The 24,190-nt window shown below is 46.4% G+C and overlaps 1 protein-coding gene across 3 annotated transcripts; it reads left to right on the forward strand.

Annotated features, from left to right (window-relative positions):
- Positions 1–1,319: 1,319 nt before the first annotated feature.
- Positions 1,320–24,065, forward strand: FAN1 (FANCD2 and FANCI associated nuclease 1). Of its 3 annotated transcripts, none has more exons than XM_055556640.1 (14): positions 1,320–1,502; positions 1,973–3,518; positions 5,742–5,882; positions 6,280–6,481; positions 10,182–10,415; positions 11,943–12,074; positions 14,647–14,755; positions 15,711–15,830; positions 17,625–17,789; positions 18,231–18,378; positions 19,290–19,393; positions 20,147–20,341; positions 20,978–21,106; positions 23,711–23,848. In XM_055556640.1, the coding sequence occupies exons 2-14, from the start codon at positions 2,264–2,266 to the stop codon at positions 23,756–23,758; spliced, it is 2,982 nt and encodes a 993-aa protein (XP_055412615.1). In that variant the 5' UTR covers positions 1,320–1,502; positions 1,973–2,263; the 3' UTR covers positions 23,759–23,848. The 3 variants fall into 3 exon arrangements, with proteins under 3 accessions (XP_055412615.1, XP_055412616.1, XP_055412614.1); XM_055556639.1 differs by having other exon boundaries at positions 1,322–1,502; positions 23,818–24,065; XM_055556641.1 differs by lacking the exon at positions 11,943–12,074 and having other exon boundaries at positions 1,321–1,502; positions 23,818–24,065.
- The last annotated feature ends 125 nt before the right edge of the window (positions 24,066–24,190 follow it).

Consider the following 24,190-nt stretch of genomic DNA (forward strand, 5'->3'; position numbering starts at 1 on the left):
ATCTTTCCCAGCATCAGGGTCTTTTCAAATGAGTCAGCTCTTCGCATCAGATGGCCAAAGTACTGGAGCTTTGGCTTCAACATCAGTCCTTCCAATGAACACCCAGGACTGATCTCCTTTAGGATGGACTGGTTGGATCTCCTTGCCGTCCAAGGGACTCTAAAGAGTCTTCTCCCACACCACAGTTCAAAAGCAGTTCAAGAACAGTTCAGCGCTCAGCTTTCTTCACAGTCCAACTCTCACATCCATACATGACTACTGGAAAAAGCATAGCCTTGACTAGACGGACCTTTGTTGGCAACGTCTCTGCTTTTTAATATGCTGTCTAGGTTGGTCATAACTTTCCTTCCAAGGAGTAAGCGTCTTTTAATTTCATGGCTGCAGTCACCATCTGCAGTGATTTTGGAGCCCCCCAAAATAAAGTCAGCCGCTGTTTCCCCATCTATTTGCCATGAATTGATGGGACCGGATGCCGTGATCTTAGTTTTCTGAATGTTGAGCTTTAAGCCAACTTTTTCACTCTCCTCTTGCACTTTCATCAAGAGGCTCTTTAGTTCTTCTTCACTTTCTGCCATAAGGATATCTGCACTCAAGGGCTGGCTGATAAACTTTCAGTAATTTTGTTGTTGTTACACATAGCCATTATGTTAAATTATGTAATTTCATTATATTAAACTATTAGCACAAAGAAAAACTACATTTACAAACTACATTTTAATGTAAAAAATATGCAAACTCACCATTCCCTATTACCTATCAATACATTTATTCCTTTACCTTTTTTAATTGAAGTATAGTTGATTTACAATATTTCAGGTGAACAGCAAATTGATTTATAGATACAGATATATGTGTGTTCGTGTACTGTAGGGTATCTCAAGATATTAAATATAGTTCCCCGTGCTACACAGTAGGTCCTTGTTGATCTACTATTCTCTTGATCTTGATGAGATGGGGTGCGTTCAGTTCAAGGTGGTATGGCCCTGGACTCCTGTGCTCCTGAGGTTTTGGCATCTCTTGCATCCGGCAGCAAACAGCATCTCTTCCAGGAACCTCAGCACACGCTTGGTGGCCAAGTGGACTCTTCTCCTGTGTCTCCTCCCAGGAGGCGGCTTCCTTGGTCACCGCATGCTCTGAGAACAGCAACTTACTCACCTTCCAGCCCGCCCGCCTCCGCCAGGTTGTGAAAGACAGGAGGGCGGACCTCCTCTGGCTCAGCCTCCCTGAACCGCTGGATGCCTTGAAGGTGAGAGGGAAGGCCGATTGATTGCTCGAACCTCCGCTGGCCTAGTCTGTGACGGCCGAGCCCTCGGGAATCGGCAGGGAATGCCTGGCGCGCGTAGCCCGTAGGAGGCGCGTGGCTGTCGGGCCCGGGTTGCGGGCTGTAAGAGGAGAGTTGGCTGCTGGCGCTTGCAGGGCCAGAAGAGCGAGTTACGGGGACAGAAGGGAGGGAGGGAGGAGGGCGGCCGGGCTGGCGGCGGAGCCCCAGGTGCACTTCCCAGGTGTGTATCCCAGTGCGCACACGATCCCAGGGGAGGGCTGGCCTGGCAGAGCTTTAGCCTCAGGAGGTTCGGCGGCCGGAGCTGCGGGATCGCAGGGAGGAGGGGCGGGGGGTGGACGGATGCCCGCGACTCCCGGCGGCGCTTCTCATTACAGGCCTGTGCGGTAGGGATAGGCGTGCTCTGCCCCGGAGAAATTACTCGTGCGGCGGTTTTAAACGAAGACCTCGCGTAGTCAGATGCCCCTTTTTAGGGTGCCTGATGTAGATCTTACAGAGGAGTCTTAGAACTTATCCCTGCGGCTGAGGGACACCTTGGGGTCGCGTGGACAGCCAGAGGATGGCCTTGGGCTTTTCTTTCCAAGGCCAGAATCTATTCAAGGCCCCATCCCGTGAGATACTATCGTTGATCGTTTCTCGCCTCTGTTGTTGAATTCATATATATGTTCTTAATCCACATGTTTTGTTTCATAGGAAGAAGAAACTAAATGAATAACATGAAGTCCAATAGGATCCCATTTTTTATGATTTCGAATCAGGGAAGTAAAAGTAAACCACTGGTATCTTTCCCAGGTCTTACCTTGTGTTTTAGTACTTGAAACAAACACCCAACTTTGCTTTTTTTTTTCTTGGCTGCCCATTGGGGCATGCAGGGGCTCCCAGTTCCCAGACCAGGGATCGAACCTGGGCCCTTTGCAGTGCAAGTACAAAATCCCAACCACTGGACACCAGGGAAGTCCCCACCCCGCTTTCCTAATAATACTCATGATGTCTGTAGGCAAATCCTCAAAAAAAAGGCCTCGTACAAGTTTATCAAGCAGCAAAACTAAAAAAAATGAATCTAACTCTATTATTTCGTTTTTTAACAATGCACCCCCTGCTAAACTTGCCTGCCCTGTTTGTAGTAAGATGGTGCCAAGATATGACCTGAACCGGCACCTTGATGAAATGTGTGCTGACCACGATGACGTGACTCCAGGTGGCCCCGGGCACATTGGCTTAAGTTCAAACGTGCCCACCATAGATTTGACCAATATTGCCTTAGAAGATATAACGCCAGAGAGGTCGTCATCATCAATGATAAATTTAACCCCTGGCCAAAGTGATTCAGAAAAAATGGGCAAAAAACAGCAGACCAGCCCCTACTTTAAAAGTAAAGGTGACTCGGTGTGCAGAAATCAAGACGAGCTGAGACATCATAATGTAAAAGTCATTTCTCTGGGAAGCCTGTCCTCTAAATTGTCCAGAAGATACATAAAGGCTAAAAGATCTCTGAATCAGAATGAGGGGTTCACTAATCAGAGTCTACAGAGGTCCTCATGCACAAGGGTTAAGAGCCTGGTTGATCAGCATTTGGAGGTTGAGGGCCAGGATCCACTTTTGGAGAACAGCTCTCAAAAGGAAAACGTGTTTACTGGTGATTCTCAGGAGGAGCTGAGCACTCCAGCACATACAGTGGAAGGCACTAAGGTGGAGGAAGCTGAAGGCCAGACAGCTGCCCAGGAATGTGAGCAATCAACCCTAACCCCCGCCTGCACGGGTGATGCGCCTGTGTTGTTTTCATCAGATTTAATTCTCGGGCATAGAAAGCCTGCTTCTGAGGACCATCTTGCAAAGCAGGAGAGTATCAAAGGAGTAGATGGTGAAGTTACTGAAAAATGTGAGACCGGTCATTCTGAAGAGGTGAAAATGACTATTGTTTCAGAAGTGACAAATCAGGGCTCACATCGGGAGGCAAAACCTCTGAGTTCCACACTTGGTGCTTCTATACAGACCAACAGCCAAACTCTTCCTTCAGAACCTGACAGTGGCTTAGAGGATGAAATCACTCATCAGACGCCTTTGGAGAAGAGGTCAAGCTGTGATGTGTCCTGGGTCACAAGTCCAGAACTGCCAGACCATCCTTATTACCTTCGGAGTTTCCTGATGGTACTGAAAGCCGTGTTCGAGAATGAAGAAGACAGGATGCTCTTTGATGAACACGAGAAGGGCATTGTAACTAAATTTCATCAGTTATCAGGTATCTTGAGCCTGTTTGCTTTCGAGGCTTTGTTTGCCATTTGCTGCCCTGAGTTGGTCTGGGATGTGATGGGCAGAAACTTGATGACACTGAGGAATCAGTGGTTTGGGGAGCCCCCTGTGAGTACTCAGGGGAATCAGAGCCAGTGATGGTGTTCAGCTCAACAACGATGTGCCTTTAAAAAGAGATAAGATTTGGGGCCAGGTGATGCCTGCTTCTGCACTGTCATTCTTATAAACTGTACTTTGCTTGTAATGGAAGCGGTTGTTTGTCCTTTTTATGTATATTTGATGGTTGTAAAACAGCCTTTCCCAAATTAGGGGGAAAAGAATAGTGTGACTTAGAAAAGCATACCTTGCATTTCGGGCATGTAATCAAGCTTGCTGCTGTATTTGGTGGATTTGTTGTTTTTGCGGGCCATTTCCTCAAAAATGAAAATAAAATACAGGCAAATAAACAAACCAGGGGGTACTGAGGCATTTTTTTTTTCTCCAATAACATTTTAGTTGCCTGTTCTCTGCCTTTTAAAGTAAAGGTGTGCAGGAAATGGAAGCTTTCAAGCTAAATTGGTACGTTAATTTTTTTTCTTTTTTAATTTTGTAAATTGGTACATTTAAAAACATACCTAAATTCCTTTGCAGCCAGCTATGTGGCTCAAAGCAAATAGCACAGGTTTAGAGCAAGAGCTCCGCACTTCCCCCTGCCCCATCTCCACCCGCCATCAGCTGCTCATCCAAAGGACCTTGATGGCTATGTGCACATGAGTCCCTCTCAAGCAGGAAAAGCTTCCTTGGGGGCCATGCTGACCACTAGTAATAGTAGTAGGTCTGACTCCCTGTCCAGTTACAAAAAAGAAATCCTGAACATTACCAATAACGGGTAAGAGAAGAAATTCAGTTTTACGTTCACAGTGTAACTGTGGCCCTGCTTGTGTGAGTGACACCCCATCGACTCTTGTGTCCAGGGTGGTCACAGATCTTTGGTTGGTGTACGAGCATTTATTGAAGTAGTTAGTAACCCTGGGCTGTGGTGTGATTGAGAAGTAGGAACAGTCTCCTAGTGTAAGCTCTGCAGATTCTTGTGGGCTGCCCTCCACAGAGAATAATCTTTAGTGTCTCTGTTGTGAAAATAGCTACTGTGAATCGATTTTGCCTCTTTCAAGAGAAAAGGGAAATAACTGTAGAAAATTTAATAAATAAGGTCGTATCATTTTATTTTCTAAATTTTTGGCCATACCATGCAGCATACAGGATCCTAGTTCCCTGACTAAAGATGGAATCAGTGCCTCCTGCATTGGGAGAGCAGATTCCTAACAACTGGATGGCCAGGGACGTCCCGAGACCACTCTAGAGTGGGAAATTGAAAGCTAATTAGGGTAATAGGAAAACTTGAGACCAGGTTAATTAAATAGCTTGGTGGAGATCACCGAGTTAGAGATGGCCATTCTATCAAAGCCAGACTTTTTTTGAAAAATCCTTTTCAGATGATTTTCAGCCTAAAATAGAATATTGCATATGAAACCAAAAGCACAGAACAGAATAACTGGAACTCTCAGTGAGGGGGCGGGGTGTGTTTCTCTTGAGGGACTAGAAATGTTGGTTAGAAAGTGGGGAACCTGGATCTTACACTTTTATTTTTCATTATTTTTTAAGATATATATATATTTAAATGGATGGTATTATTTCTCTGTTTAATTTTATGTATTTAATTTTGGCCGTACCACATAAGCATGTGGGATCTTAGTTCCCTGACTAGGGACCCTGCAGTGGATAGGCAGATTCTTAACCACTGGACCACCAAGGAAGTCCTTTAGGTTTTTAAATGGCTAGTTATCATTACCAACTTGGAATGGTTTATACACTCATCTCTTTAATCTTTTCACTGGCTTTGGGAGGATGGTGTTACTGGCTCTCACTCCCACTTTTCATAACAGAAGAGAAGAGGGAGCCTTAGTTCCAAAGACTGTCACAAAGGCTTTGTGTCCTCTTGTTCCTCCTGTCCTGCATGCAGACCAAGGAGACATTCCTACGGGACTTTGTATTAGAAATAAGTTCTGTCTTCCAAAGGAAGAAAATGATATTCTTGGAAGATCAGTTGAGTCAACCTATGTGTATTTGTAACAGCATGTTTTACTCACTTTGGTTTACAAAAGGAAGTAATAGCGTATGTGGTTTTCGAGAAGAAATAGAATGTTTTTCACTGATTATCTTAACTTTGTCACAGCCAATGGTCAGAAGTTATACGTAAGACTTTTTCAACGTAAATTCAGCTGGATTAAGGTGAACAAACTGGACTATGAAGAGATCTCTGCTGACTTAACCCCTGTGGTTGGAGAGCTGACACATGCAGGCTTCCTGCAGACAGGTATGGTTTGTCCAGGGGAACCAAAGTGGAAACACGGTGAAGGGAGTTTCTGGAAAATGAGGGTGGTGCTAGTTTCGTGTCATCTCCTGATTGGTGCCTGAGAAATAGTGACTGTGTGTGCATCTTTTAAATTGGTTTTTTTGGTTGTTTTTTAAAAAATGTATTTGGCTGTGTTGGGTCTTTGTTGCGGCATGTAAGATCTTTGTTCCCTGACGAGGGATCAAACCCAGGCCACCTGCACCGAGAGCTCAGAGTTAACCACTGAACCACCAGGGAACTCCCTAATTGAGTTGTTAATCTTAGGACAACAAATAAGCTTTCTTCTTAAAGTATCAATAAAAACTGGAAAATAATAAACTTATTTAAAGTACTTTTTTTTTTTTTTTCAATATTTCAGAATCTGAGTTGCAGGAGCTCCCTGAGGTGCTGGAGCTCCTTTCTGCTCCAGAACTGAAAGCCCTGGCAAAGACCTTCCACCTGGCGAGTGCCCATGGGCAGAAGCAGCAGCTGGTGGACGCGTTCCTCAGATTAGCCAAGCAGCCTTCAGTCTGTACTTGGGGCCGGAACCAGCCTGGCATTGGCGCAGTGATCCTGAAAAGGTTTTGTGGCTTTTTTTTTAAAATCATTTTATTTATTTATTTATTAACACCAAAAACATTTTGCACTGGGGTGTGGTCAGTTAACAATGTTGTGGTAGTTTCAGGTGAACAGTGAAGGAACTTGTTACAGTAAGAACATTTGAGTTGTTGGTTGGGCTTCTGTAGTGGCTCAGTGGTAGAGAATCTGCCTGCAATGCAAGAGGCCTGGGTTCCATCCCTGGGTCAGGAAGATCCTCTGGAAAAAGAAATGGCAAATCACTCCAGTATTCATGCCTGGAGAATTCCATGGTAGAGGAGCCTGCAGGCTACAGTCCATGGGGGTCACAAAGAGCTGGACATGACTGAATGACTAACACATACACATACACACACACACACACACACACACACATACACATAGCACATATTAAGGTCTTAAAACGGATGGTACATGTTTCCAGATTGTGATTGTTTTTCACTTGCTGCCAGACTGAAAAGACAGAGAACCTTAATGATCAGGTCTGGATTCTTTCTTGGGTTAGCTTTTGTAATTCTTGTCATACCACACTGATTTCTAGGACAAGAAAAACCAAGAGGCAAGAGGTTAGAGGCACTGGGCCCTTGGCATATTCTAGTATTTTATTACTCAAGAAAAATTCAGTTTTAACTACTCTCCTTAACAAGAGTTAAACATGAACTGTCCAGCCAAATTTTTATTTCAGTAGACTTTTTATTGAAACATAATCTGTCAGCAATAATATGCAATTTCTCTTGAATTGAAACATAAAAATTTACCAAAAGCTGTGGATGGTTTCTTTTGTCCTTATAAAAGCTCCTGAACAGTTTCAGGTTGGGAAAGATCATAAAAATCTCAGAATTTATTTCTTCTGCCCATGTTATGTTTAAAGTATAACTATATCAACCTTAGTCTGGGAATCCATTTTTCAAAGTTGTTGAAAACGAGATGAGATAATGCTTTTGGCAAACAGTTTAAAGCAACATCATTGTTATTTTATATAATATGTGTGTGTGTGTGTGTAACTTTGAGCTGTTAACGTGCCAAGAGCCCATCCTTATTGGGAAGATGCTACAAATATTAATCTTAGTAAAACACAGGTATAAATAAGGCATACATTATTAAGAAAAATGTCACTGTCAATACTTCAAAAAGTTTATACTGTAGATTTTCCAAAAGTATTTAACTAGATTATGTATTTATAGTTAATTGATTTATGGGTATAAGATCCTCATCCCTGTGGTTAAATGTCTTCTAAGTCTTTTATTTTATTCCTTAAGTATTTCATGGTATTCATGTGTATAATATTTTAAAAAGTAAGTGAACACTAAATTAGCTGTTTCTTAGTGTAAGCACTGAGCATGTAGGAACAGAAATGGAAGAATTAAGATGAACATTTTTTATCACTGACATGAGAATTATAAAAAAATGAGAATCTTAGGACTATTTTTTAATATATATAATTTTATTTATTTATTTATTTTCGGCTGTGCTGGGTCTTTGCTGCCGTGCAGACTTCTCTCCAGCTGTGGTGAGCAGGGCTGCTCTAATTGTGGTGTGAGGGCTCCTCATTGCAGTGGCCTCTCTTGCTGTGGAGCACGGGCTTCAGTAGTTGCAGCTCCCTGGCTCTAGAGCACAGGCTCAGTTAATGGCGGATGGGCTTAGCTGCTCTGTGGCATGTAGGATCTTCCTGGAGCAGGGATCAAACCTGTGTCTCCTTCATTGGCAGGCGGATTCTTAACCACTGAGCCACCAGGGAAGCCCGTTAAGACTATTTTACTAAAATCACTATCCTTTAAAAATTTTTTTAATTGAAGTATAGTTGACATATTAGTTTCAGCTGTGCAGCATAGTGATTCAGTATTTGTACAGATTATACTCCCTTTAAGTTTATTACAAAATGATGACTGTATTTCCCTGTGCTGTGCAGTATGTCCTTGTTGCTTATCTATTTCATATAGGGTAGTTCATCTCTCTTACTCTTCTACCTGTGTCACCTCTCCCTGCTTCCTTCTCCTTGCTAATAACCACTAGTTTTTTTTTTTCTAGCTGTGAATTTATTTCTCTTTTGTTATATACATTCATTTGTTTTGTTTTTGAGAGTCCACAAAGAAGTGATAACATGTAATATTTGTCTTTGACTTGTTTTACTAAGGGTAATACTCTCTAGATCCCTCCACATTGTTAAAAATGGAAGAATTCCTTTTTTATGGCTAATACTCCATTACATAGCACACCTTTATCACTTTGTCTGTTGACGGACAGTGTCCTTTATTTCTTCATTAAGCTGTGGAGTGAGGGAGTGGAACCTGAGTCTCTGATGGCTCCACATGAAGGTAATACCTGGTTACCTTCCTCTGCAGAAAAAACCTCCTTATTTGCACTCTCTGAATCCTTCTGGATAGTGGCTATGTATTTAGTCACGCTGAATGTTTCCTTCTGCAACTTGGAGTCCCAGTCCACTGGACATGCTCGAGACTCTGTGTGGGGTGGAAGGCTGGGGGTGCTGTCAGGCTCTGTGGCTGTGTGGTTCTCATGTAGATGGTGGTGAGGTGGGAACCCTACCCCTGTGTCTTTGAAACTGTGCTGGGGGCATTGATCTCTGGACACCCCAGGGAGCCAGCTCAGTTTTTGGTTTCATAGCTTCTGGGCTGGTAGGAAGGGTGAGGTCCTCCACTAGACTGCAGCTCTCACTGGGGGACCTTGACCTCCAGGCATGCCTGGCATCATCTGGAGGCATTCTTGTTGTGACTGAGGTGGATAGTAGGTGCCACTGACATTTAGTGAGTGGAGGCTAGGAACACAGCTGAGCATCGTCTAATGCACAGAATGGGCACCTTGCCCCTACCTCAGCCCCCAGAAAAGAATTCACGGCCCAGATGTCAATAGAGAAACCCTGTCGTGCATGGTGTCCAGGTTGTTAGAACCAGAAAGCCTTGGTTGTGACCTGCTGCCTGACCAAGAGCCTTTGATAATGACATTCTAAATAAATACCTGTGGGGCTTCCCTGGTGGCTCAGTGGTAAAGAATCCATCTGCCAATGTAGGAGATGTGGTTTCAATCCCTGGTCTGGGAGGATCCCACGTGCTGCCGGCAACTAAGCCCATGTGCCACAACTATTGAGCCTGTGCTCTAGAGCCCAGGAGCTGCAACTACTGAGCCCACTCACCCTAGAGCCTGTGCCCCGCAACAAGAGAAACCACTGTAATGAGAAGCCTGTGCAGCACAACTAGAGAGTAGTACCCACTTGCTGCAACTAGAGAAAAGCCTGCACAGCAACAAAGACCCAGCACTGCCATAAATAAATAAATCAAGTTATTTTAAATACATAAATATCTGTTATTTAATCTAAATTGTCACTGGAGTCAAGAATTGAGAGTTGCTAATGTCAAACAGGTAACACTTTGTGTTTCTCTGGTATTTCACGTGTTTGGGACCAGCGTAAACCTTACCCTGCTCTTTTATTGAGGCAAACACTATGTGAAATCGTCTGCAGGTTTAATTTCATCGAATCTTCACTGTGTTCCAAGGTGGGGCTCTGAGCTCCAGAGATGTTAACTAATGCTTTACCATCACACAGCCGGAGGCCAGAGGTTTGCTTCAGGCTTGGAATAATGAATGCTGTTTAGCTTGAAATAATCTATGAAATCTGATGTCCAAATGCTTACAGACCAGCAAGTCTCTTCCATACTGTGTATTTTTCAGAGCTAAAGATGTGGCGGGACGTTCCCTGAGAGTCTCTCGAGGCCCTCGGGCGGTATTTTCCCGGGCCCTGCTGCTCTTCTCATTGAGCGACATGGTGGAAGATGAGGAGGCCGCCTGTGGGGGCCAGGGTCAGCTCTCCACTGTGCTGCTGGTCAACCTGGGCCGCTTGGAGTTCCCCAGGTACACCGTCAATCGAAGGACCCCGATCTTCCAGGACAGGGATGATCTCATTAGGTAAGAGAGTGGTTGTTCACTGTAACATCTGTGTATTTTTAAATTTATGCAGAAGGATCTATTATTTTTTTTTTTGCCATCCACAAGAGAAACATCTCAAAACCATTTTTTAAGTTTTTGCTTCCTATTTAGTTTTTTACTCACTTGTATACTTTTCCAGGACTGTGAGGAGAATGTAGAAATGCAGTTTGATTAAGGCTGCCAAAACCCATGAGTTTTGAGTTAGAGCTACACAGTTTTCTCCTGGTTTATATTCCCAAATAGCTTTGGCAGGGGGAGCATTTTTTAAATATAGACATTTGAACAAACCTGCCTTGTGAGTATGTTGTTGGCATGAACAAGGCTGAATATCTTCCTGGTAATGATGCTTAAAATAAAGCTAATAACTAACTTGTGGACCATATACCAGAATCATGCAGACAATAGAAGTTTTCATGAATCTGTCTTGATCCATGGATTTAGCCAGTGTTTAGCAAAAGTGGATTTTGATTAAAAAAAAAATTGTATAGATGTTGCAGGTTTATGATTCAAAGTTAGCTGAAATGGTTTCTGATATTTGATTTTAGGAAAGATGTTTAAGTGTTGTCTAGTATGTGCTTTAAAAAATAAGCTATTGAAATGATTGGATCAAAACAGAGTCAATATAAACTGATTTTAGCCCATTTTGCCTTAGTTATTAGGAAGGTCAATATCTTATTTGTATTCAGTAGGAATAACTTTTTCAGTCAGATCTTCTAATTAGAATGTTTTCTCCAATTCCACTTTTCATTGCCTTAGAGCTGTCCAGTTGAGTATTAAAAGAGAGCTAGATGGAAGCGTGTGTGAGCAAATCTTTACACTTAGAGGATTCTGTTTTTCGCTTATTTGACAGTTTCTGCACACAGTGCTAGAGTGTGCTTTTCTCTCAAGGGTAAGTCCAGAGCACAGTGACTGTGCACTCAGTGTTACAGAACCATGGGGCCCATGTCTTTGTTTTGGTATCAAAAGACACGCCGAGAAGCTGTCTGTCTTCAGTTACATAAGTTGAGAGCATTTCAGCATCGCCATCTCCCAGATACTGTCCCTGAAGTTGTTTTTGAAAATCCCAAATAATTCTCTTAGCTTGGGCAGTATCCCTCTGGCCATCTCTGACTTAGTGGTTAAATGACCAAACCTACACTTCCATATAATCCTGAGATTGGTTACATGTTGTCATAGTTGCTCCCAGATTGTTGAATGGATGACTGAGTGAGTGGACACCAGAGGTCAGGGAGGAAGAGCTGGTCAGTGTTGCATCATGTAATGGGACGTGTGATGTGATAGTAAGGTTGTGTGTCTTCATCTTTCTGGCCGGGAGGCCTGTATGAACACTTCTAGGCTATTCGTGGAGTAATAGTCAAATGAATCTGAGATAAAACGTAACCCTTGTGTTTTCAAAAGCAGATCTGAATGTGTTGGGTGGGATGTGGGGATGTGAGGTTCTGTACGTCAGTGCTCAACCCCCCCTGAAACCTGAATGTCGTGGTTTCCTGCCTTTCCCCCCCTCAGGTATGCGGTGGCCGCACACACGCTGAATGACATCTCCACGGTGATGGCCAGCGGGGCCTGGGAGGAGGCTAGGGAGCTCGCTCGGTGTGCAAAGCAGGACTGGGATGGACTGAAAGACCACCCGTCCCTGAGGTGAGGTGGTCTCTGGTGCCTGTGAGGGTTACTGACTGACCTAGTTGTTCTAACTGCGTAAGATCATCTTTTTCATGAGGAACATGCTCCTTTTGTTCTGTGGTGAGGCCAGCGTGTGTAGTTGAACTTCCTCCTCACTTTGCATGGAGTCTAAAGTATTGGGAGAGTAGCAGGGAGTGTCTGAAAGTTTGGAGTGATTTTTATACCCCCGGTCTGTCTGTGGCAGACAGTGGCTTGCTACCTGCAGGGGAACTGGCCCATCTGGGGTTTGGTCAGCTGAATTACAACCATGGGGGAAGCCTGGCCGCAGGACAGAAGCTGTCTTTTGGTGGAAATTCCAGGAGCTGTTGTTTTGAACAAGAAAATGAATCATACCTTAAAAAAAAAAAAAAAAAAATTAAATTGAACATTTACTTCAAGAGTTCAAGTACACAGCACATGATCCTTCATTCTTTTTGGTTTAATAAATGTTCAACGTGTTCATAGGGTTAAGAAACTTTTTCCTTCTTTAGTACAAAGTGATAAGAAAAATTAGTAGTATTGGATATCTCTTTCAGAAAAACATTTAGGACAAAAGTCTACACAGAAATAATACAAACTTAAAAACCATAGCCAAGAAAATAGCCTTTACTGTTAAGAAAAACAACTGAATATTTTCTCCGTGTTTTGTTTGGGAGTAATTTAGATAGAGTGAGGCATTTACGTACAGGCCTTTGTAGGAAGCAGACAACTAGTGTGTACAACGAGTGTTAGCCCATGATGTGCATGGACCCTGGGGGATTTTCTTAAGTAATTGGGCAAATGTGTAAACATTTCTCAGACTAAACAGGAAAACAAATGGTTAAAACAAGTTAATGGATGGTTTTCTTGGTTTGAAAAAAAAGATAAGACCTCATGGCCGGGAAGTTGGGTTCCTGTAAGACAGAGGTCAGTAGCCTCTTGCCTGGAGGCCCAGTGGGGCAGCGGTCAGACTCTGCCAGTGAATGGGCAGGACTGTCCCAGTGCAGGTGTGTTCTCCGACACCAAAATGTGTGTTTCTTGTAATTTTCACGTGCCACAGGGTTTTTCTCCTTTTGACTTCTTTTAGCTATTTATAAACATGGAAACCACATTGGACTTGTATTAAAATCAGGTGGAGGCCCTGAGTCTGGCCTGGGGGCTGGCGTCTGCTGACCTCTGGCTCTCATTTCACGTTGCCGTCTGTTGACTTCAAGCAGGTGGCCATGAGAACATAGATTTGTGGTGTAAAAAACTGCACACGACAGGCAGTGTTCAGAATGTATCTTCTTAGAAGAAAGAAATTCAGTCTTCTTTGTCACCTCTTCAGTTCAGTTCAGCCGCTCAACCGTGTCTGACTCTTTGCAACCCCATGGACTGCAGCACACCAGGCTTCCCTGTCCATCACCAACTCCAGGAGCTTGCTCAAACTCATGTCCATTGAGTCAGCGATGCCATCCAACCATCTCATTCTCTGTTGTCCCCTTCTCCTTCTGCTTTCAATCTTGCCCAGCATCAGGGTCTTTTCCACTGAGTCAGTTCTTCCTATCAGGTGGCCAAAGTATTGGAGCTTCAGCTTCAGCATCAGTCCTTCCAATGAATATTCAGGACTGATTTCCTTTAAGATTGACTGGTTGGATCTCCTTGCAGTCCAAGGGACTCTCAAGAGTCTTCTTCAACACCACAGTTCAAAAGCATTGAATCTTCAGCACTCAGCTTTCTTTACGATCCAACTCTCACACCCACACATGACCACTAGAAGAACCATAGCTTTGACTAGACATACCTTTGTTGGGAAAGTAATGTCTCCGCTTTTTAATATGCTGCCTAGGTTGGTCATAGCTTTTCTTCCAAAGAGCAAGCGTCCTTTAATTTCATGGCTGCAGTCACCATCTGCAGTGGTTTTGGAACCCAAGAAAATAAAGTCTCTCACTGTTTCCATTGTTTCCCCATCTATTTGCCATGAAGTGATGGAACCAGATGCCATGATCTTCGTTCTTTGAACGTTGAGCTTTAAGCCAACTTTTTCACTCTCCTCTTTCAGTTTCATCAAGAGGTTCTTTAGTTCTTCTTCACTTTCTGCCATAAGGGTGATGTCATCTGTGTATCTGAGGTTATTGATATTTCTCCTGGCAGTCTTGATTCCAACTTGTGCTTCATCCAGCCCGGCATTTCACATGATGTACTCTGCATATAAGTTAAATAAGCAGGGTGACAATGTACAGGCTTGACGTACTCCTTTCACAGTTTGGAACTAGTCTGTTGTTCCACATCTGGTTCTAACTGTTGCTTCTTGACCTGCATACAGATTTCTCAAGAGGCAGGTAAGGTGGTCTGGTATTCCCATCTCTTAAGAATTTTCCACAGTTTGTTGTGATCCACACAGTCAAAGGCTTTAGTGTAGTCAATGAAGCAAAAGTAGATGTTTTTCTGGAATTCCCTTGCATTTTCTATGGTCCAATGGATGTTGGCAATTTGATCTCTGGTTCCTCTGCCTTTTCTAAATCACCTCTTAGGATTGTCTTACAGTAAACACACCGAACCACTAAACTGCTGGTGGACTTCTTCGTTTTAGGTACCACGAAAATTTACCACTCTTCCTCCGGTGTTTTACTGTTGGATGGGTTTACACGAGGATTTTGTCCCGAAACGTTGAAATACTGCAGAGGCTTCACCTGTACGAGGTGAGTGCACAGCCCTCTGCCCCTGGCTCTTGACTTCTCCCACCAACGTGGTCTGCTGAGCTGAGCTGCTGTCAGAGCCCCTGTGTGATGGGGAGGGTCTCCCCACATCCCTGAGGTGAAAGCCTCACCTCTGCTCAAGTTCCCAGGACAGCAGTCACGGACAGTAACCTACAACCTAAGTCTGGAAGTAACCTACAATCAGGAGTGAGGGCTCTGGTCATGCCCCTGGTCATACTCAGAGCTGTGAGGTTGCTGGGCTCAGCTTCTGCTGTGCAGACACTTCTGTATTGAAACTCAGCGTCTTACAAAGAGGCTGTGCTAGAGCTGGGCTTCCTCACCTGGGTCCATGGACCCTGGGCAGCTCCGTGGACTGGCTTCAGCAGAGTCTGTGGACCTGCAGGTGCATCTCTGGGGGTTGTGCATTTTTCTCAGGAGAATCATTAGATTCTTCAAAGAGATTCAGGAACCACAAAAGATGAGCATGAGACGTGAGCTATGAACATGGACCACAAAGTCCGCCTGTTGAGGTGGGGCCTTTGGGTGGAGACCCTGCCTCATACCTGTCCAGCCCCCTCCCCGATTCCTCGCACCTTTGGCTGTGTGGCCAGCTGGGTTCCCAGGAGCATGTGGCCCTGCAGCCCAGCTGCTGCTCCTGCCTAGAGCCTGGCCCCGTGTGGCCTGTGCTGCTGACCTGGTGCACAGAGAGTGCCGTGCGGTGTCACAGCTGCGTCCACATGAGCTGGCAGGGGCCCCGCTGAGAAGTGGGAGTGCCTCTGGAGCTCAGGCCACTCTCGGGGGATGTCCCAGGGCCCCCTCCTGGCAGTCCCAGGTCCTGGGCCTTATTTTAGAGTGCCAAGGATGCTGATATCCTTTGCCAGTTTTCCTGGCAACTCAGTGTAACAGCGGCCTTAGCGTGCAGAAGTCTAATGCACGTCCCTTCTTGTTGCTGGTATAGGAAGCCGTGAAGGAGCTTGAAAATCTGTTGTCCCAGGATGTGTACTGTCCCGACAGCAGGGGCCGGTGGTGGGACCGGCTGGCCCTTAACTTACACCAGCACCTGAAGCGCCTGGAGCCGGTACGTAGCTGCTAGGGCCACCAACCTTTCTTCAGCTTCGCATACATTTAAACAGTAAAGCAAACTGTTAATACCTTAAGAGTCTAAATGTTGTTAGGGCGTTGATTTCTTTCTTTCTTTTTAAGTTTATATTTTATATTGGACTATAATTGATTTAAAGCATTGATTTCTTAAATATCCCTCTTTCTCTGTGTTCTGCCAACCCCACAAATAGGGGTGTGAGCACAGGGTGACCGTGGGTTCAGCAGGTGGATCATGTCAGGAGCTGGAGGGTTAGGTGTCCCTCACCTTCACACAGGTGCGCTCTCTGGTTTGGAAACGGTGATTTTATTCACTCACTGCCCAGGGCCTCCTGGTAGAAAGATGGGTGAAGACGTGGCGTCTGGCTCTACAGGGTGGCCACCATCCCATCTGGGCGCTGCCCTCTCTGGTAGGGACTTTGAGTCTGAGAACACTGTCGGCTGCCAGCCACTGTGGCCGGCAGGGCAGGGCCTCGCGAGGCAGCGACAGTGGCCCTTTGTGTGGCCGCCTGTGGTCCCCTGTCCCACTAACCCCGTGTCTGTGTCCAGCGGAGGGCGCTGCTGCCCTGGGAGCTTTTATTCTTCCAGTGGCAGGTCACATGAATCCAGTGATGGAGGGTTGGAAAAGTTGACTCTGGGCCTGGACAATGACACGCTCCATTTACTGCCTGAAACTAAAAGGCGCCTTGTCACCTCAAGTGTTTCGAGCCAGAGAAAACTGTTCTTCTCCTGGAGGTGGGCATGGTGCTCCCTGCCCAGCGTCAGGAGAGGCCCCCGCTGGCCCCCACCTAGTGTGGACAGAGGGCGTGTGCACACTGCCTCTCTCTCTCCCTGAAATAAAACTTCAGAGGAGTTTATAGACTTTCCCGTCATTCGGGTCTGCTGAGAGGAGTATTCATTAATGCTCAGAGGTTATTTTTGACGTTGATAGAGCGTTTTTTTTTTTTTAACCTTTTCCTAGAGGTCTTCCTGGCCACTCATAACCTGTGATTTCGTCACCATGCCTTCCCTCTGTATGTCAGTTTCCAGGGCAGGCAATAGCCAGCCTAGCAGAGGCTCATGTCCGCAGTTGCCCAGCAGCCAGTCTGGCCAGGCTGAGCCCAAGGCTACCCCTCCCTACAGCCAGCCCGGCTCCATTAGGGCTGCAGGGCAGCCAGCAGGGCCTCATTCTCTCTGCTGGATTCCTCTGGGCCGCTACACTCTGATGGTCTGATTTTCACTGACTTCTGGGCTTTTTTGTTCTTGTTACTTTTTATTTATTGTAGTAATTATATATAACAACAACAACAAAAAACCTTGCCATTTTAATCATCTCTAGGTATATAGTTCAGTGGCATTAATTATATAGCTGACCCTAGACTAACTCAGAGGTTAGGGGTTCTGACCACCCCCCCACCAACCACATGGTCAAAAATCCACATATAATTTTGCAGTTGGCCTGAGCACCCATTGGGGCCCCGAGCGCCCCTACCCCAGGTCTCTATCCCCAGTCTCCTCTGTCTCCCGAGGCAGTGTGTCCACACGTATGACCAGGACGTGGTGTTGGGAACATGACTGCTTCTGCCCCACACCTTTGCCTCAGGGTCTGTGCTCCATCTATGCGTTGAATGTGTCTGTGTGAGATGTACAGGAATAATGTCCTTGTCCCTGGAGGGTGGCTTTGTCTACTAATTAGCAAAAGGAATGATTAACTGATGGTGGGGTTTCCATCCCATGAAATGGGGGTGCCGCTGCCTGGGCCTTACTAACACTGACAGTGCCATGCTCTCCACAGGCTGTCCGGTGCATCGCTGCAGGCCTGGCGGATCCTCATGTCCGGACAGGCCACCGCCTGGCACTGTACCAAAGGGCCGCACGCCTGCGGGCCTCTCCCAGCGGCCAGAAGTACATGCATCTCCTCCGCCAGCTCCCAGAGGTCGCCGTGGAGGACGTCAGACATGTGCGTGAATATTCTGGGGGCACTGTGGGTGCATTTCAGGGGGTTTTCCTGAACGCAGCCTTAGAGCGGTTTCCAGCACACATTTCTCATAGACTCAGAAAGCCCTCTGGTTTGCTGTGGGCAGTGACCCAGCCTTGTTCCGACCTCAGCCTGGCATCGAGGTGTCAAAGAGGCCTGGTCCGCGGGGGCTGTGACTCTACCCCTGAGTTAGCAGCTCACAACCCGGCCAGGCCTCCTGCCCGCAGCCCAGTCAGGACCCTGCAGAGCAGCTCGGAGCAGCGCTCCTGGGCACCAGGCGATGACCTGCCCACATCCTCAAGACCAACCCGGCGCTGCACTAAGGACAGGTGGCCTTTCGAGGGCAGAGGAGAGTTTGTCTGGGGCTTCAGGGCTGGAGCAGGAGTAGGGCTAACAGCTGTTCCTCACCCCCCACCCACCCAGGTGACCGTCACAGGCCGGCTGTGCCCGCAGCGTGGATCAGGGAAGTCTGTCTTCGTGCTGGAGGCTGGGGGGGCCTCCCCTGCCACTGTCCTGTGCTCTGTGGAGGAGCTGGCACTGGCCCATTATAGACACTGCGGCTTTGACCAGGGTAACTGGGCCATGTGGCCACGCTGGGGGGTGTTGTCACTCTATCCTGTCCCTGTGGGAGGCCCTAGAGGGCACAGGAGAGAATTTTATCACCCCAGTTCATCAGGGCCGTGTACTTCCTCATGGCCAGTGTTCACACCTGCCACCATGAGGGTGGCATGTTCTGGTAGGGACATGAGGAGCAAGGGTGGCTGGATTGCTCTTAGAGATCTTGGGTCAGGCAGGTGGACAGGATTGGAGAGGACCACAAGATGCTGCCCATAGCCAGCCGCTCAGAGGTACTGCAGTGTGTGGAGAAGCGCCGGGGTCTCGGGTGGGGGCATCAGGTGTGCCAAAGGGCCATGAGGGGCCCACTGGGAGCGGCCCCAGCCCTGGCGACCCTGCTTCACTGTTCACACGGCCTGGAACTGGGCTGGGTCTCTCTGAGGTCACCACCCCATCTTATAGTCTGGATGTGGGGTGGGGATAGGGGGTCTGAACTGGGTGGTCTCTGATGTGGAAGTTTTCTGTAAAACCCCGAGTCTTAAAAACCCTGGCACTATGTGGTGTCCAGGTCGAGGCAGAGGAGTGCTGTGGAAGGAGGCAAATGGGGTCAGAAGGCAAAGGCTCCTGGGCGTTCACCCTCCCCCATCAGACCTCCTGTTTGTTTTTAAACATGTCCCTTAGGTTTTTCCACTCTGAAACATGCATTTGAATTTTGTCATAATTACTAAGACTTTCATCCTTAAGCAAGGCTTCTGTATATAAGCAATGTAATGTTAAGAAAATGAGCAGGGAATGGCATGAAAACAGCCTTTGCCTTTGAATCTAAAATATTTTTGCTAGTTTCTTCAACTTGAGCTGGCAGTAGGATATGGTGGTGTCTTTGGAGAGCAGAAGAGATGGATTTTTCTCGTGTGTTCCTTGTCTCAGGGATCCATGGGGAGGGGTCCACCTTCAGCACCCTGTTTGGCCTCCTGCTGTGGGACATCATCTTCATGGACGGGGTGCCAGACGCCTTCAGAAATGCCTATCAGGTAACCCTGGCCGCGTTCAGGCTGCAGAGCCTCTGCACACACACGTGAGTCACTCCCACCCTGGGACCCTGAGGTTGCTGCCCCGGAAACCTGCCCCCAGTTATACTCTTCTGGATCCTAGTGCTAATTTCACTGTAAGAATGGCTTTTAATTTTTAAATCTGATTCATAGAATTTAAAATGTAAGCTACTTTGCTGGAATCATTCCTCTTGAAACTTTTCGTGTCAGTGTCTTCGGCTTCACCCTGGTGGGGCCTATGTACACTCATGTGCTTTGTCATACATGTCTGCTAAGAGCTCCACTGTGTATGCATGTTCCGTCGCTTAGTCCTGTCCGACTTTCTGTGTCCCCATCGACTGTAGCCTGCCATGGAATTTTCCAGGCAAGAATACTGGCGTCTATTGCCATTCTTTCCTTCCAGGGATCTTCCTGACCCAGGGATTGAACCTGTGTTTCCTGCATTGGCAGGTGGATTCTTTACTATGGCACCACCTGGAAAGTCCAAGAGCTCCACCAGTTTAACCTAAGAACTCTTTTAGCAAATTGTGCTTGTCTTTGCAAATTAGTTCTCTAAAAAACCAGTGTCATAAATTGCTTTTGTATCAGATTAATTGGGTGATTTTTATATATCTTTTGAGAGAAAGCCTGAGTCCACTTCATGAGAGTGGCCAGTTTCCAGATTTGATGGGCATTGGCTCCTCTGATGACCCCAGCCTCCCAGGCTTAGTGTGAGCTGGTTCTCCCTGCACACAGGCGGCCCCGCTGGACCTCTGCACAGACAGTTTCTTCGAGAGCAGGGCATCAGCCATGGAAGCTCGGCTGCAGCAGATCCACAGCGCCCCCGAGGAGAGCCTGCGGGCCTGGGTGGCAGCTGCGTGGCAGGCCCAGGAAGGCAGGGTGTCCTCCCTGGTCAGCTGGGATCGCTTCTCTTCTCTGCAGCAAGCCCAGGTGAGAGTCTGCAGGTGGGGTTCGCTCAGGAAGTGCCTCCAATGTGGGTTTCCTTTTGGTAATTGTAACAAAAGACAAGTATGCACACATTCACATATATGTGTGCCTGTATGTATGCACACACCCATGAACCTGTGTGTATGGGTATACCTGTTCATGTATATGTGCAAGCACACGCATACACGTGTGTATATGCGTGTGCTTGTCGTACCCCTGCCCACAGGCCTCTGTTCCTGAAGGGACAGTCCCAAGTGTGAACAAGCCCCAGTTATGCCTTCAGCCTGTTTGGTTGGCAGCCTCCTTGGCCTGGCCTGTGGCCCCTGGAGGGAGGACACTCTCCCTGTCCTGTGACCAGTGGCCTCCATGGTCCACTGTTGCATCCTAAGTGCTCACCCCAAATCCTCTCTTCTTAGCTGCTCCTTGGATGTTCCCGACTGGGTGAAAGCTTGGTAACTGACCAAGGAGAACGCATCCCCAGAGGCTGGGGTGCCAGCACCAGGGGCAGAAGGGCGCTTGGTGTCTTAGGACCCCATCTCTGCTGAATGACACATGGGGTCTCCCCTGTCTCACCATCACTGGGGGCTCCAGGGTCTCCATCCCAGGGGAGGGCTGACCATCCCTGTATCTCCTGTCCAGGATCTTGTGTCCTGCCTGGGGGGCTCCATCCTCAGTGGCGTGTGCCGCCGCCTGGCCATGGACTTCCGGCACTGCCGAGGGGGCCTCCCTGACCTGGTTGTGTGGAGCTCCCAGAGTCATCACGTCAAGGTCAGTTGAGCTAGAGCAGAAAGTCATGTTTGTAATTTTATGATCAACTTAAAGGCCACAATCCAGGCATTTCTTGCTTGGTGATTGACAAGATTGAATCCCTCAAGAGCTGCTGGACTGAGGGCTAGGATTGTTCGGTGGCTGCTGGTAGAGGCGTCCACGGTGCTGACACCTGGGCCTCTCCCCATGCGGCAGCCTATTTCATCCGAGCAGGTGTGGGAGAAGGGCCAGGCTGTAAGCAGGACGGAAGTCAGTCTCTTTTTATCAGCTGAGCTGGCAGCGACAAACCATTGCTTGTGCTGTGTCCACTGTTGGAAGCAGGGCAAGGGCAGGGACTCCGCGGGTGTGAGCACCAAGAGGCCGGATGGCTGGGGGTGATTTTTCTTAGCTTCGAGAGTGAGTGCCTGCTCATGTGCTGTAGGCTGGCCGCCACCCTTTCCTCACCTGGTCTCATCCTGTCTGTCACAGGCTAGTGGTTTTCTTAAACTACTGAATTTTGAGATGAAAAGAAAAATTATGGTACAGGTTCTTTATCAGATACATTTCATTCAGTGTGTGACTTGACTTTTCATTGTCTAAATAGTGTATTGAACAGTTGAAGTATTAAGTTTTGATTAAGTCCAGCTCATCTGTTCTCGCTGGGTCATGTTTCTGGTGTCATGTGACACCTCTGACTACGGTTGTGGATTTGGGTATTTTTCCTCTCGGTTTTATCAATGTCTGCTTTATATATATTGTGAAGCTTTATTATTCAACATATAAACTTAGGATTTTCATGTCTCTAAACTTCTTTTTATATTTGAGTTTCTTATATTCTGTAGGCAGCATATATATGGGTCTTACTTTTAATCTAATCTGACAACCTGTGCTCTTAATTTGTTAGTATTTGGAATATTACATTTAATGTGATTATTCATATTTGGCTTTAAACCTTCCATTTGTTTTTTGTCTCGGTTCTTCATTTTGTCTGAGGTTGCATTTTATCCTCTGTTGGCTTGTTAGCTCTGACTCTTCATGTGTTTTAAGTGGTTGGAGTCGTGTTTACAGTGTGTACTTAAACTTATCTACTTTCAAGTGATGTTGTACCAATCCACATAGAATATAAAGAATCCTACAACAGTATATCTCCTCTCTCAGCCCTTGTGCTGTGTTCATACATTATGCCTCGACATGTTATAAACCCTAGAACACATTATTTTGCTTTCTACAGTGGACTAATGAGCCTTTATAGTTACTCATATAGATACAAATTCTAATGGTTACTCCTTTATATAGATTCAGATTTCCATGTACTATCATTCTCTTCCTGACAGAACTTCCTTTCACGTTTCTTGCAATGGAAGTGTGCTAATAATGAATTATTTAGGTTTTATATATTTTAAGACTTTAAGTCTTCATTTTTGAAAGATAGTTTTTCCTAGGCAAAAATTGGCACCCCACTCCAGTACTATTGCCTGGAAAATTCCATGGTCGGAGGAGCCTGGTAGGCTGCAGTCCTTGGGGTCGCAGAGTCGGACACGACGGAGCGACTTCACTTTCACTATTCACTTTCATGCACTGGAGAAGGAAATGGCAACCCACTCCAGTGTTCTTGCCTGGAGAATCCCAGGGACGGGGGAGCCCGGTGGGCTGCCGTCTGTGGGGTCACACAGAGTCGGACACGACTGAAGCGACTTAGCAGCAGCAGCAGCAGGCAAAGAATTTTTTTTTTTCCAATGCCTTAAAATATTTTTCCACTGTCATCTAGCTTGTATTGTTTCTAGTGAGATGTCTGTAGACTCTCCCCTCTGGCTTTTGACAATTCTGGCTGCTTTATTAGATCCCCCCGCCCTGCCTTTTTTTTCCCCAAACTTATATGCAATTTATGTTTCTCAGAGTCGTGTTCTTTAGGGGTCTGTACTTGGAGTTCACCGAGCTTCTTGGATCTTCGGGTTTATAATTTCCATCAACTCTGAAAAATTTTTTAGCCATTATCTCTTCAAATATTTTTTTCTCTCTGTTCTGCCCTTTGGGATCTCTGTTAAGATCTCTCGAACTCCTGTTAGGATGTGGAAATGCTTTATTAATTAAAAAAAAAAAAAAAAAACTTTTGTAGTTCATGTTGGTAGTCTCCATCGCTGTGTTTTGAATTTTGGTGCTCTATGGTAGACAACACTGACACAGTTCTGGTTCCATGGAGCTGATGTGTGATGAGCAGTTTTATCTTACGATACACATCGTAAACAAGTGCACAGGAAAGGGAAGGACCCTCCTAGAAATGAATCTGAGCTGAGCATTGAGGGGGAAGGTGTCAGACACGTGAAGAGCAGGGAGACATGTCCTAGGTGGTAGAACTGGCAAGCATGGGCAAGGGCCCTGCTTGCACGGGGAAGACACCAGGCCACACGGTTTTGTGGGTCCTGGCAAGGAGCTTGGGTCTAATTGCAGACACAACAAAAACGTGATTGAGGGGTGCTGAGCAGGAAAGTAACAGTGCTGTGTGTGCTGGAAAACTATTTCAGCTGCCATATTATGTATGAATCCATTTCCTAATTCTCTGAGGAGGACAGTCTGGTTTCTACAGAATAGCGGACTTTCTCACTGAATTCATATGTACATGTTTAGTTGTTACAGACATGTAAGTACAGCAGTGCAGCTGGACAAGCCTTCTAAATAAATGGTCGTTAGTGGGAACTGCCACAGCCCACCTGAATAGCCCTTCTGTCTCCCAGCTGGTGGAAGTGAAGGGACCCCACGACCGGCTGTCGCAGAAGCAGATGATCTGGCTGGATGAGCTGCGCCGGCTGGGGGCGGATGTGGAGGTTTGCCACGTGGCTGCAGTCGGGGCCAGGAGCAGGGGTCCCGACTGAGAGCCGAGGGCTCAGAAGCATCTAAGACCATTAGAGCGTAGAATGTCACTACATCCTATTTAATTTTGGTTTTGTTACTGTCATAATAAACCTGGCACCTTAAGGATTCATCATCGTACAGTGTCTGTATCACCAACCTCAGTGATTGGCTTCAGGACACTTACCAATCCCACACATTAGTAAAGAACTTCCAAAAAGGTCAGAACCTTCGTGGCTATTTCAGGAGCTGGATGCA

Source organism: Bubalus kerabau, chromosome 19 (assembly GCF_029407905.1).
Source record: "Bubalus kerabau isolate K-KA32 ecotype Philippines breed swamp buffalo chromosome 19, PCC_UOA_SB_1v2, whole genome shotgun sequence".
In the NCBI taxonomy this organism is placed as follows: domain Eukaryota; kingdom Metazoa; phylum Chordata; class Mammalia; order Artiodactyla; family Bovidae; genus Bubalus; species Bubalus kerabau.

What these genes read in the sequence shown, in the direction of transcription:
- FAN1 (XM_055556639.1), top strand. Translation starts at nt 2,264, where the DNA reads ATGATGTCTGTAGGCAAATCCTCAAAAAAAAGGCCTCGTACAAGTTTA. An exon ending in AAAGACCACCCGTCCCTGAG is followed by an intron (nt 12,075 to 14,646) that starts GTGAGGTGGTCT and finishes TCTTCGTTTTAG; the next exon opens with GTACCACGAAAATTTACCAC. An exon ending in CCGTGGAGGACGTCAGACAT is followed by an intron (nt 17,790 to 18,230) that starts GTGCGTGAATAT and finishes CCACCCACCCAG; the next exon opens with GTGACCGTCACAGGCCGGCT.